Here is a 13085-nt window from a genome sequence, read left to right on the forward strand (position 1 = left end):
CTTTTCATTTGCTATGCATTATATCTGTTTTGAGTTTTACACATGGTTATCCTTTTTTTCTTATAAAATTGGTATGATTTATTGAAATATGCATTGCCAGGGGTAAGGAGAGTAGTCTGTTAATATTTGTTCTCATATTTACTGACTGTCTCTGAAGTAACATCTCATTTTGTTTGCCTAAGTTGATTCTTTGAGGATTACTACTTGGCCGTATGAGATGAAGGTACAAATTTGATATTAAATACAATTGTCCCTTTACATTGCAATGATTTGTTTGGTAATATTTTGCTGTGAGATTCGACTAATAAATTTTAGAAGTATGTCTCTCTCGTAAGAAAATAAGGAAGTTCATGTGAAGTAATATAGAAATCCATTCTTCTATTCTCTAAAGATCAGTTAAGAGGAGCATACTGTTTACTTTTTCGGAATGTTTTCCTCTGCAAAATTCATATTTCCATGCTGTATAACTTAGCAGAGCAAAACCAGAAAGCCAACTGGCTTAGTGATTCCTTGTCAAATTTTGTATGAAAACATTCAGCAATAATACTGCAAACAAGGGTTCTAATTGTTTTTAAGAACAGTCACGGAAGATATAGCCTTGGCACAAAACCAAACAACGTAACTGATCCACTCTCAGTCCCCTTACATCGAGACACGCTGTATGACAATATTACAGTAAATGTGCATCACGAGTCCCTTGGAGAACAGATACTAAACATGATCTTAGCTTAAAGGCATAGAAGACTCGCCCCAAACAGCGTGCCGCCATCTTTAAAAAGTTAAATTTCCGTTGCTTGCAAGTGAAATCTTTCTCTTGTCGCTACAAAATGCAGACAACGTGATACCTTGTTTTCTTTAGCTGGACCTGAGATGTCCATAGCTGCTATGTACACTGTGTTGTGGATATTGACCGTAGCTGCATGTTCTGACTGTACACTAGTGTCTAATTACCGATGGTAGCAAGCTGTGCATGTGTATTTTCTGGGATCGATGGTGGTGTCTAACACTTCTGTTACATCTCATTCGAAAATAAGTCAGATTACCGGCATTAGACGTTTCTTTTTGCGCAAGTCTTCACACCCTTTTTAAAGGCCACGAAGCTTTCTAAGTGATGACCATTACTAATTTCAAGTTAGCAGTAGGCCTATGGTCCTTGCATTGCAGTGGACTTGCCTTTTAAGTACTAACTTCATCCATGTAAGGTTTACTTTTGTGTCATCAGGTTGACAAGGTTTTCAGACTTTGACCTCTGTTGAGCTCCACCAACCTCAACCTTGTTCTGGTATGCACAAAGCAGGATCTATATACAAAAGTGTGAAGTTCAAACCAAGATGTAAATTGGAGTTATCTTCACAAGGTTTTCAGACTTTGACCTCTGTTGACTCCACAAGTTTCTTGTATTACTTGCAGGGATTTGATTATCATCTATGGACTGCAACCAACATGTGTTAACAGGGTTTTCAGACTGATAGTTGTTGTCTTCAAACGACCTTTGACCTCCACCAATAGGATTCTTGTACTCACCATAGGAGGATCTACATACTAAGTATGAACTAGAAGATGTACTTTTTGAGTAATCGTGTTTACATTTTCAGACACTGACTTCAGTACAGAGAAGATAGGTCTTGTATCCAAAAAAGATGGAACCATGTACCAAGCTCATCCACTAATCAGGGCTTCTCACACCTCCACAGATAACATCGCGTAGATTCCGTTTGCCCTCGACAAGATATAAACGTTTCAAGGTCCCTTTATTTTAGATGTTCAATTTCATTTGTTAAGATGTAATCAAGTTTAGTTACAAGTGCCAAAGGATATAAATGAATGATGGTTTTGGTTGAACAACTGCTGTAGTAGTAAAGTAACCCAAGTGTTGTTAGAATGCCCTTTATCTTTATGAAGTTCGTAAACCTGCGATCGAAGCTTAAAGCAATCCATGTTTCCACACATAAAACTGCTTTAAATTTGTTTAACTGGAATAAAGGATTCATAGGTCTGAATTTGCTATCTTGTTTAAATGGGATTTTATATGATTTGTAGGCAGTCAATGGCTTTGAATTATTTGGATTTGGTCAATTGGGTCAAATGAACAAAAATATAGTGAAACCAGGAAATGAAAACGTTTCAGTGGTTCCGATACCTCATGATATTCGTGGTGTGGTATGCAATACATGTTAGTATTCATGCATTCAACTTGTGCACACTTAAATGAAGAGGATCATGTATTGACTGATGTGGCAACATATAAAGGGGGGTACCAGGAATAGTTATCGTAATATAGTATAAAAACATATAGGGCCTACATTCATGAATATTAATGAGGTCAACATTTTATGATCTCATAAGCATGTATCTATATATTTACATTGCATGCTGCAAGTAGGCTTACATGTGTAAATCTAATGAATTTCAGAAATATCTGATTAAGAATTGTATGTTCACTGATTAATTCATGATATGCACACTAGCACAACATGGTTGATTGTATGAATGTAGTGTGTCAAATTTAATATGCCAAGGATGAAAACCATACAACATTTGGTTCTTGTCCTGTGTTTAAAGGCATTTCTTGCAATTTGATGAATATTAATGACAAAAAAGTCAAAAAATACTTGTTATGCACCAACATTACCATACCAGCATGAACCAACTTTATGTTGAGCCCCAACCACTCATTTATATTCATGAGATGAGAACCAAGAACAATAGGGCACATCTACTCATCATGGGACATCTATCTACCCTTTATTGATTCAACTAGTATTTGTAGAGATATCATGTTTACAAGCTGTTTCTGACAATTTCCCATTACACCTCACCCACTCATGAATATCAATGAGGTAAAAATTATTTTGCAAAGAACTTAGTATACATAGTTACATCACTATACCAACAATGAACTAAATCAGACATATGGTTGAAGAGACATTTTAATAATGTTAAGCCCTGCCCACTCATTGATATTCAAGAGATGGGAACCAAAACCAATAAGGCACATCTACGCATCATGGGACATCTATACCTACCAAGTACAGTATGTCATTGATTCAACTTGTGTTTGAGATATCATGTTTACAAGCTTTTTTGATGATTTCCCATGAAGCACCATCCACTCTTGAATATAAGTGAGGTACAATTGTTGTTTTGCAGAGAACATGTTCTCACTATGTAGTTACATCACCATACCAAATATGAACTATATCGGACATACAGTAAAAGAGACATTGACATTTTAAGAATTTCACGTTAAGCCCCGCCAGCTCATTAATATTCAAGAGATGGGAACCTACATACATTTGGGAACACCTACACGTCATGAGGCATCTACCTACCAAGTAAAACATTGATTCAACTTGTGGTTGTTGAGATATTTTTGCAAGCTATTTGTCACATACACACATGCTAACATAATAATTATTGCAAAAGTTACTGAGCCTTCTGACATCGTAACTTCCCTTCGGACATCGTAACTTAAAAGTTACCTAAGTTTGTGTGAAATGGGTCAGATTAACAGGACTGTTGTACGTCAGTGTGAGTTAACATATTCTAAACTTGCACATATGATGTCATCACAGCTAATGGTGTGAACTTATTACAATGGATGGAATGTTGTACATTAAAAACATAACATAAACACTGTGATGTTTATCTGCAAAAATAGAATATTTATTGTATTATTGCTGTTTAACAAACATGTTTACAGAATGTGGCAAGACATAGCTGGACCAAAGATAATCATTACAGTCACAAATATCAGTTATTGGTAAATGAGGCAATAAGTTACCATTTCTCATTGCAATGCATTCTTCCAACTGATCAAATATAGTATAATAACCTTGTTTGCTAACAGAATCCTTATAAAAAAGAAGCACAGTTTTATATTTACTAACTCAATTCCTTCTGAACATTACAAGTAAATTATATTTTCAAATATTAACATGGCAATGACATTCAACTTATGAGAATAATAAGTTGTATCAAGGGTATTCAGTAATTGCAGTACATTTATTACCTATGGATATATTGTTGTCTTTACTCTTGTAACAGTGGAGTGGTTTTGAAATGAAAACGTGTCATTCCAGTTTTACATTGATGACTCAATAATCAAGTTTTGGACTAAAGACAATACCTTTACCACCCATGATATTAAAAGATGGCTTAAATAGGGAAAATACAAACTGTCATCAATAATCATAAGCGTAGGAGCCCAATTTGATTTGGGGGGGGGGGGGGGCTGTAACTACTTGCCCGAAAAATATAACCAAAACGTTCAACATTTTAATGTGCATATCATATAGGCATGCATCGGTTATTACATTACATGCCAATAACATACAATCATTTGCTGTGTTATTACCCTTCCATATTGGTTATAATTATTGGGGAAGTTGTTACAATAATCATGATAATAATATCAGTCTAACCATTGAAAAGCACATTGCAAATTATTTTGTAGTATATGCCCGAATAATTCTCAGCATATTGCCCAAATTTTCACAATAAATATTGGTTGGGGGGCTTCAGCCCCCCCCCCCCCCAGCCCCCCACCTCCTACGCCTATGTCAATAATTACTGAAACAAAAAGTGGCATATTACTGTGATATTTCCAACTAAGTCTGATGAGTTTGATACAGAATAGTGTAACTGGATGAAGATGCAAATGTTTGTGTCAAAGTTTAAAATGGTGCTCCCCCCCCCCCCCCAAAAAAAAAAAAAACTTTGTCCTTTAATATGGTAAACTGCATTGAGCTACTGTAACTTGAATGGTTTACCTTGAATCCTTGGTACAGTATTTCAGTCCGTTTGATTCTACTGATCTAAATTTGATGTAACCAAACAAATACTAAACACACCACAACTAATTATGAGTAATTAATATGGTTTGCCACAGAGGGTTATTACTCTCCATAACTATATATATATATTAATATAATACTTTCAGGGTTGACCTAGTCATGACAACTACCAGGAGTGATGACCAAGCTGAAATTAATACTAAGCAAGGCTTTTCTTTCCCAAAATCTGACATGTAAAATGAAACCCTGCAGGAATTTGCCAATTTGGGTCATCATTGATAAACTATGAAGAAATCTTTTTCAGCGACTATCAGATTATTATATTAACAGAAAGGTTTTAAACATGATGACGTTTAAGTTAGCATGTCAAATCGTGTGAGTTAAAGTAACATCCAAAAATATTGTCCCTGAAATTTTGCATAAAGTCAATGTGAAAGTTCTTAACAAAGAATTAAAAAAAATATAAAAAAAATACAGAAGAAGATGGAGAAGAAAAAACATGCAAGTAGAGACTAAGTGAAGAAAGTAAGAAGACCAAAACACTGCTGGAAGATGCAACAAGTCTTAACCAGATGGAGGACTTTCACACACTTGGCTACTGTACTTGCCTTATAAGGAAATTAAAGGGTGTGAAGACTCGCGCAAAAAGAAACGTCTAATGCCGGTAATCTGACCTAGTTTGGAATGAGGTGTAACAGAAGTGTTAGACACCACCCATCGATCCCAGAAAATACACACACAGCTTGCTACCATCAGTAATTAGACACTAGTGTACAGTCAATACATACAGCTACGTCAATACCCACAGCACAGTGTACACACGAAACAGCGAAGGACATCTCAGGTCCCGCTAAAGGTAACAAGGTATCATGTTTCATTACTGTCTGCATTTTGTAGCGACACGAACAAAACGTCACTTGCAAACAACGGAAAGTTAACTTTTTCAGATGGCCGCACGCGGTTTGGGGCGAGTCTTCAAAGTCTTTAAAAGGCAACATTCAAGTAACCAATTTTGCTACTCTTCTGTAAGCACGTTTCTTCCACATATCTGAAGGGAGCTGTTTCAATCTTTAAGAATTTTGTTAAAGAGGGTTTGTTTTGACATAAATGTCACATTAATTGTCAAACTAAATAAGTTACTTGAAATGATAACCATCAGACCTTTGGCTGAGGTCTTCTGATGGACAAAGGTTAAAAATATGCGCAGTAAAATAAATTTCATGTTTTACTGGTCTTGCTTTTTCTTATCGCATATTGTGCCATATAGCAAAATCTGAATCAAACTTTCAAAGCTGTAAGGGATTGATTTGATCAGAATTTTTTAACAGAGATAGCACTTTGAAGACTCTCATTTTAGCATCATTCCGTTTACCTCAAATGATCTTTGATGACACCAACAAACAATAATTTGGATCATCCTTGCACTTGTTAAATTGGGACACAAACTAATTATGATAATCTGTCAACATCACCCTTCTTGAGATATCATGTTCTCACATTAGGGTTGTGATGGTACAGTATGTCCATGCATGTCAGCTTGGGATCACAACTGCTAGATCTCATACCACAGACAGTAATGAGGTAAGTCCAATTTGCCGGTATGTGACAGATAATTCTGTTGAAGGTGATGTACTTCAAAATAAGTAGATATAGACTGTTCCTGGATGTACACAAACATAATGACAGCTTAGAAACATTGCCAGTTTAACTCTCAGTACCAAGATATTTTCTCAGCTTCTAACAGGTATATTTGCAATGTAATCATGTTGTAATTGTTATTCACCTGACATTCTGTTAAGTTACAAATCATCTCACAAAACCCAAACAGTATTAACCTGATGGTAGCTTCATATGACTTGCTCATGTGTAGAATACATGCAAGGTTCATTTCTGTTGCAAGCTTGGGTCATTCCAAGGTTCTAGAATCCTAGCAGTACACTTCTCATCACAGGTGCCCCCCTAAGGCACACCCTGTACCCGCTCGCAGCACTCCGAGGGTAATTTATTCCAGTTGTAAACATAAGACTGTCTGAGTTGTTGTTCACTTTCACACATCTTACCAGTACTTTGCAGATGCTGCCATTTATTTCTAAGGCTCTCTATGCTCTGTTTATGAGAGATGATATACACATTCCGACAGCCTCGTGATTTGTACTCGGTGTCGAACCTGGGGTCGTGCTCCCTGGTGACATCGACCGGAGCCAGCCATGAGCCCAAGGAGACGTCTTCGGCATGGTGAAGTTTGAGGTACGGAGCATTCCTGGCGACAAAGTGAACAAGATCCGATGAGATGACGTACCCTCCTCCAAGAGCATAGGGTATGTATCTATCGCAGAGGACCCAGTCAGCTTCACCATACTTGCCATTTCTATGGACATGCGCCCGGCCATCAAAGAATCCCCAGTATAACTTGACCTTACTCTTGCTTTCGAGTTCTCTCTGGAGTACATCCAGTCTCACAAAGGAATCGTCGTCCACTTTAAGCATGTAATCAAATTCAACGTTACTGTCGGCCCATACCATCATTTCCAGAACTTTACGGGTTAGACTCTTGAAAGCGTCTTCGACGTTGGTCAAGTATAAGAGATCTTTAAACTTGTCGTTCTCTTTCTTTAACTCTGCAAATTCCTTTTCAGTGACTTTCGCCGTTCCTAAGACAAATCTGATCATGACATCTTTATTTTGCTTCTGTAGCCAATTGTTTCGTAACTCTTCCCTCCTGGTCAGGAGAGGCGGGGCAGAGAGAATAAATACAACGAGAGATGCTTTGTATTTCTTATGGACAATGGCTGAATCATCCCGGCTAAATATGTCGGCACTTTGATGGTCATTGCCACCGGCACATTGACCACCGGAAGGATTGCATCTCGCCAGGTACAGGAAGATTGCAATGAAAGACAGGCCTGGGATGATGATGAGAAATGGGTTTGTGGTTCTGACCATTCTGCCCACCTTTCTTTGGGCTTTGTAGTTCATACCTATCAAGAAGAAGGAAGAGGTAATCATTATTTATTAGAGGTGGTACTGTATGTATGTTACATCAATGTGTTAAATAAACTAAAAACATTCTTAAACAACAATGTCAGTCTTCAGTATTTCTGCAATTGAAAATAGTGCAACTGTGTACATCGGCAATCTACTGTAGCTCTACAGTAAATTACTGAGCAAAATCAGCAAAGTTATTCTTTTGTTAACTATAAAATAAGGACAGTGTGAGGAACTTTAATGGGGGAAGGGTAGGGGGACTTAATTATAAAGTTCTTGTGTCTAGTCATAAAATTAAAATCTAGCATATAGTACTATAGACATTGTAGCATATTTATTTTGAGTAAATTAAAGGAGATAAAAATGTCGCTCATGATGCTAAAAGTTGCTTTTAAGATTTACTTTCTTACTCAGTAAAATGAGCCTTCAAATTTTTCTGAACTACTGTATTAAGGAGGGTTAAATGAGACAATTCACAACTGACTGACATTACATTTGGCAATAGTCAAATATGTTGCTGCACAGAAATACATCAGGCACAGTGTATCATTCTGGGTAAGTCATGGATGTGTTAATAATGCTGTTTACTTCAGCATGCAGTAGGTAAGACATCCCATCCACTGCATTTTATATCGGTTAGACAGCTACTATTAAGCATTCTGAAGATCATCAAATCCTGAATAGCTTACACATTCAGCATGTTTTAATGAGCTACATGCACTTTGCATACAAATAAGGAAGGGCTTCAATGTACTTTTTCCAAAGGGCTTCTGATTGTGCTGGCCATTAATGGCCTGGAAGTCGGATCAAAGTGCTTTGTTTGCAAACTTTGAGCCACTGTAATTACTCTTTGGACAAGATACTGATGAAAGTGTCTTAGTGATGTAACACTACTGTAACAATGGTTTGCAGCCACACCTAGGCTGTAGTGGCATGCACTGGATTTGAAAGGTAGTGGAGGGAGGTTGGTATGTCTAGCCTGGTTAGGTTACTAAAATCTAGATTATTGAGGATTACTACTTACTTAATAGTTTCTACAATTTCATACTTCACAATTTAACTCTTTAACAACGTGGCAAGTTCTTCAAATGCAAACAAGGTAGCAGTGCATAAACTGTAACACAATTGGAGTTGAACAACGTCCGGATATCTGACGTTAGGCTACATTGTGTCCATATTAGTAGCGATCAGCTGTTTCTTGTATTATGCTCCACGCAGGCAGTAAACAAACCGGCACTTCAACAAATTCTCGTCCGAATTCTTTAAAGCAAAAACCACTTACCTGATCTAGTGCGGATTGATAATGATGGTACCTTGATCCAAATTTCTGTCACATTTGCCCTGACATTTGGCTGTATGATAACAACGACCATCTAGCGGTATTTTTTCGCGTAGGCAATGGTAGCCCCTGATGTAGGCGTATATAGCAACGTCAACGTAGTGTCCATGTGTGTTTGCACACTTCTCAAACAGCAGACTATTTTGCCTGTCAGCAAAATACATCTCAGACGAAACATCACCGAACAAGCATGGAACGCCGAACCATCGCACGCATTTCTGTTGTGTGTAAACGATTTTATGGTAAAATACACTTTCCAGGCAGTGGCTCACCGCTCACGTACAAATGTTCGACGGAGATGGGGAGGAAGGGTTGAATCAATGTGTTGTTGGCACTTTGCACCTTCAAAAATCTCTGTTTGTCCCGACAAAAATCTGTTTGTCCCGACAAAAAATTCTCGAATTTCCCATAACTCATACTCCTCATCATTGATGGTGATAGCACACTATGTACAATCAAGTAATTAATTTTCTTCATAATCCGTCGAATTTAGATTTATTTTGTCAATATTAAAAAAAAAAAGGGACAAAATAGTTGAAATTTTGTTCTAAATCGTCACAATGATGAGATTAAACATCAAAATTTTGAGACATATTTGTAGAAGACTTGAGATAAAAAGTGACATAAGTTGTCACACATTTGAGATGAAAAGTTGACTTACAAGTACACCACATTACTGTGACAATTTTGTGATGCTTAAAGGTAGTCGACTCAGTATAGGCCCCAAATTATAGCATGCTATAACTGCTGGAAGTTTTCATAAAGTACTTTCCTGGAGGTCTTTACTCTTCAAATTGTTCTCAGACAATTTTAAGTAACACACAAGATGACTTCATGTCGCAGTGAGGAAAATTTCCTCCAAGGTTGTAATAAAAACAGTTTAAGATTTTTGACCAAAGGTGACCATATTTGAAATATCTAGCATATTTGGGGTGAATACAGCAAACCTCTAAGTCACCTTCTAGGAAAATTACATGGAGTATGCTACCCTAAGATGCTTCCACTATATTCTTCATCGCAAAGGTAGAATCCACTTTCACAGTTGGTCCACTGTCTTACCCACTGGTAAACATGACAGCCTGCACATAGAAAAACAGTCCTCCTCAAATTCACTCGAGCATTAATAATTTGTTACCTGATAGCATTATATACCCCAAATGCTGTCGTTAGCGTTCATCCTTGAGCACACCTAGTTGATTGACCAGTCACCTGTTTGCAGAGGCAGGATTTGAGTCGTTAAAGTGGGGGGGGGGGGGGGGGGAACCTGCCCGCAAGACTATCTAAGCGGAGCGCCACCATCGGTTGGCGCGGAGCGTACAAGAAATTTTTTGGCTTCAGGCGCGTAGCCAAGGGGGGGGGGCGAAGGGGGCGGCCGCCCCCCCTTGAGCATATTTTTTACAAAATTTTTAAAGGTTTTTATGATATCGCTAGTATTTTCAAAAGAGAAAATGCTAAGATGCAACTTACAAGGCATGGGAAGTGCCATTTCCGGCGATCTGGGAGGCATTTACAGCCAAAATTTTCTTGTACGCTTCGCGTCAACCATGATGGCGCTACGCTTAGATAGTTTGCAATGCGGAACTTACAGTTTCGCCCATCCCTTGGCAAATTCCTGGCTACGTGCCTGTTTGGCTTTACAAACCCTCCAGATGGCCGGGAACGGCACTTCCCGAGTGCTCTTAGCTGCATGTACCCATCCTTGAAATATGGATCTCATGTCTGCAATTGTATCTAGATAGTTACAGTGGCGTCACCAGACTTTCCAGTCTGGGGGGCACAGGGGGGGCACCAGCATTTGATGGGGGGCACTTAAGTGGATACACATCACCGTCCTGGGGGGTCTAAGGGGAGGGGGTTCCCTTCCAGGCGCGGCGGAACGGGAAAATTATTGGGGGGGGGGCTAATGTGTAGAGACTATCTAAGCGGAGCGCCACCATCGGTTGGCGCGGAGCGTACAAGAAAATTTTGGGTATTTCAAACCCCCAGATGGCCGGAAACGGCACTTCCCGAGTGTTTTATGCTGCGAATACCTAGCCCTAAAATATGGGTCTCAAGCCTGCAATTTCTCAGATTGCACGTAAAAGTCTGTAAAAACATTGTAATTTGTATATTCGATGGTGTTTTAAGAGAGTAGCTATTACTCGTAGTGTACTCGCAAAGACGTTTTTGAGTGTAGTAAGGGGATGTTGGAGAACTGGCTGAAATGAAGCAAGCCATTGGCCTAAGACGAAGTTGTGTTGCGCTTTCCGGTGCTCACACTTACTGCTTCCACTTTTCACGGGGCGTGAAGACGCGGTTGGGGTGACAATGTGGTCTATAGCCAGGGGACGTGCCCCCAGCATTTACTAAAATTATTACACCTATATAGTATACGTGTGCATCGGACAGATCGGCAAGTATGCATTGGAAAATGGGCAGATGCACGTTTCGGAGCCTTGGTAAATATTGAGGGGCTTATCATGCATTTGCCCCCTCAACTTTTTCATTGAGGGGGGGGGCTGAGCCCCCAAGCCCCCTTATCCGCCGCCACTGCCCCCCTCCCCTTTGGAAAATTTACGCATACGGAGGATGGGCTGGATGCAAAATGCTGCCACATTTGATGCTAAATTCGATCTGAAGATATCTCCAGAAATTGCTATTTTTGAGGTAATGATTTTAACAAGGCGCAGAATTTTGCAGAGGATATGAACCACATGCTGTCGATATTATGCCTAACCCTATCAATAGAACCTACATTTGTTGAATTAATGTGTGCATGACCCCCGACTCCTTTCTTGTCCTTCTCGTTTTCGCCCATTATCTATTAAGATGTAACAGTTTCCAGCATCGTTATTGGCTCCTATCAGGGATCTCACCATGCAATCCAAAGTTTGATCACACATCGAGTATGGCTCAGTATGCAGGTGTGAACATTCGCCATTTGTTCCTACAAGCATCTGACCTCAAATGACCTCTGCAGCCCCTACACAACAGGGTTAATATATGGGTCCACAAATATAGGCAAGTATGGTGCCTGCGGACCCTCACATTCTCACATTTCGTCAGCTCCTAACCTGTCAACCTCAGACCAAGGCAACATATTACAGTACCCTCCCTTCTCACAGTCATGTAGCTCGCGAAGCGGACGTGTATATCCGCTGGTATGGCGTGAGCACTGACACATTCAATGTAAATATCGACACCTGTTGTGATGGCGCGGGTTACGACTTCGATACCCGACGTTCAGGGAAAAACTTTTTCATATTTTCGCAGCTCATTTGAAGAAAATACGAATTTCTGTGCTTCTTTGTCCTTATGAAAACCAACTCAGATGATGGGAGTTGAATATAACAAAATATACATATATTTTTTTACCAACCCAAATCTCAGATGGGGGGGGGGGGGGCACTAGGTTTTCCAGGGGGGGGGGGGCACGTGCCCCCCTGGCCCCCCCTTGGCGACGCCACTGGATAGTTAATTATCGTTTAAAAATTTGAACAGGATTGAAAGTAGAACATATGGTCAGATGGTGATGTACAACTTTTGTTATACGTCACTATCTAAGCGGAGCGCCATCATCGGTTGGCAAGGAGCGTCGAAATTTTCGATGAAAGGTACCCTTAGATCGGTTAAAATAACACCCATATAGGCTTTAAATTGCATCTAAACAATTAATGAACGGGTGTAAATTTAGGGAGGACGGATAGAAGAACTTATATGGTGATGTACAACTGAAGCTTATCACTATTTAGGCGGTGCACCACCATCAGTTGGCGCGGCGCGTCGAAATTTAAACAAAAAGGAAATCCTAGATCAGCAAAAATGACACCTCTGGTAACAATAAATCGCATCTAGACAGTTCTTTCCCCCTAAAATTATTAGTATATTGTGCATTGGACCGATCAAGAAAATGTTCAGCACCCACTTCGAAATTCTCCCCGCGGTCCCCACTTCTTGGAGCACTTGGTAAATATTGGGGGCTGAAC

General features: G+C 39.3%; 1 protein-coding gene across 2 annotated transcripts; it reads right to left on the reverse strand.

The window, feature by feature from the left end:
- Positions 1-3888: 3888 nt before the first annotated feature.
- LOC139976095 (beta-1,3-galactosyltransferase 6-like) lies at positions 3889-9238 on the reverse strand. 2 transcript variants are annotated; one of them, XM_071984530.1, is made up of 2 exons: positions 9064-9238; positions 3889-7774 (listed from the first exon to the last, which is right to left on the reverse strand). In XM_071984530.1, exons 1-2 carry the CDS (start codon positions 9152-9154, stop codon positions 6756-6758), a joined length of 1110 nt encoding a protein of 369 aa, XP_071840631.1. In that variant the 5' UTR covers positions 9155-9238; the 3' UTR covers positions 3889-6755. The 2 variants fall into 2 exon arrangements, with proteins under 2 accessions (XP_071840631.1, XP_071840633.1); XM_071984532.1 differs by lacking the exon at positions 9064-9238 and adding an exon at positions 8806-8949.
- Positions 9239-13085: the final 3847 nt, after the last annotated feature.

This window comes from Apostichopus japonicus, chromosome 11 (assembly GCF_037975245.1).
Source record: "Apostichopus japonicus isolate 1M-3 chromosome 11, ASM3797524v1, whole genome shotgun sequence".
Lineage (NCBI taxonomy): Eukaryota > Metazoa > Echinodermata > Holothuroidea > Aspidochirotida > Stichopodidae > Apostichopus > Apostichopus japonicus.

Bases quoted from the DNA above. Each gene is read 5' to 3' on its own strand.
- LOC139976095 (XM_071984530.1), bottom strand. From the start codon at position 9,154: ATGGTCGTTGTTATCATACAGCCAAATGTCAGGGCAAATGTGACAGAA. The intron at 7,775-9,063 runs GTAAGTGGTTTT...TCTTCTTGATAG, and splicing joins ATCAATCCGCACTAGATCAG to GTATGAACTACAAAGCCCAA.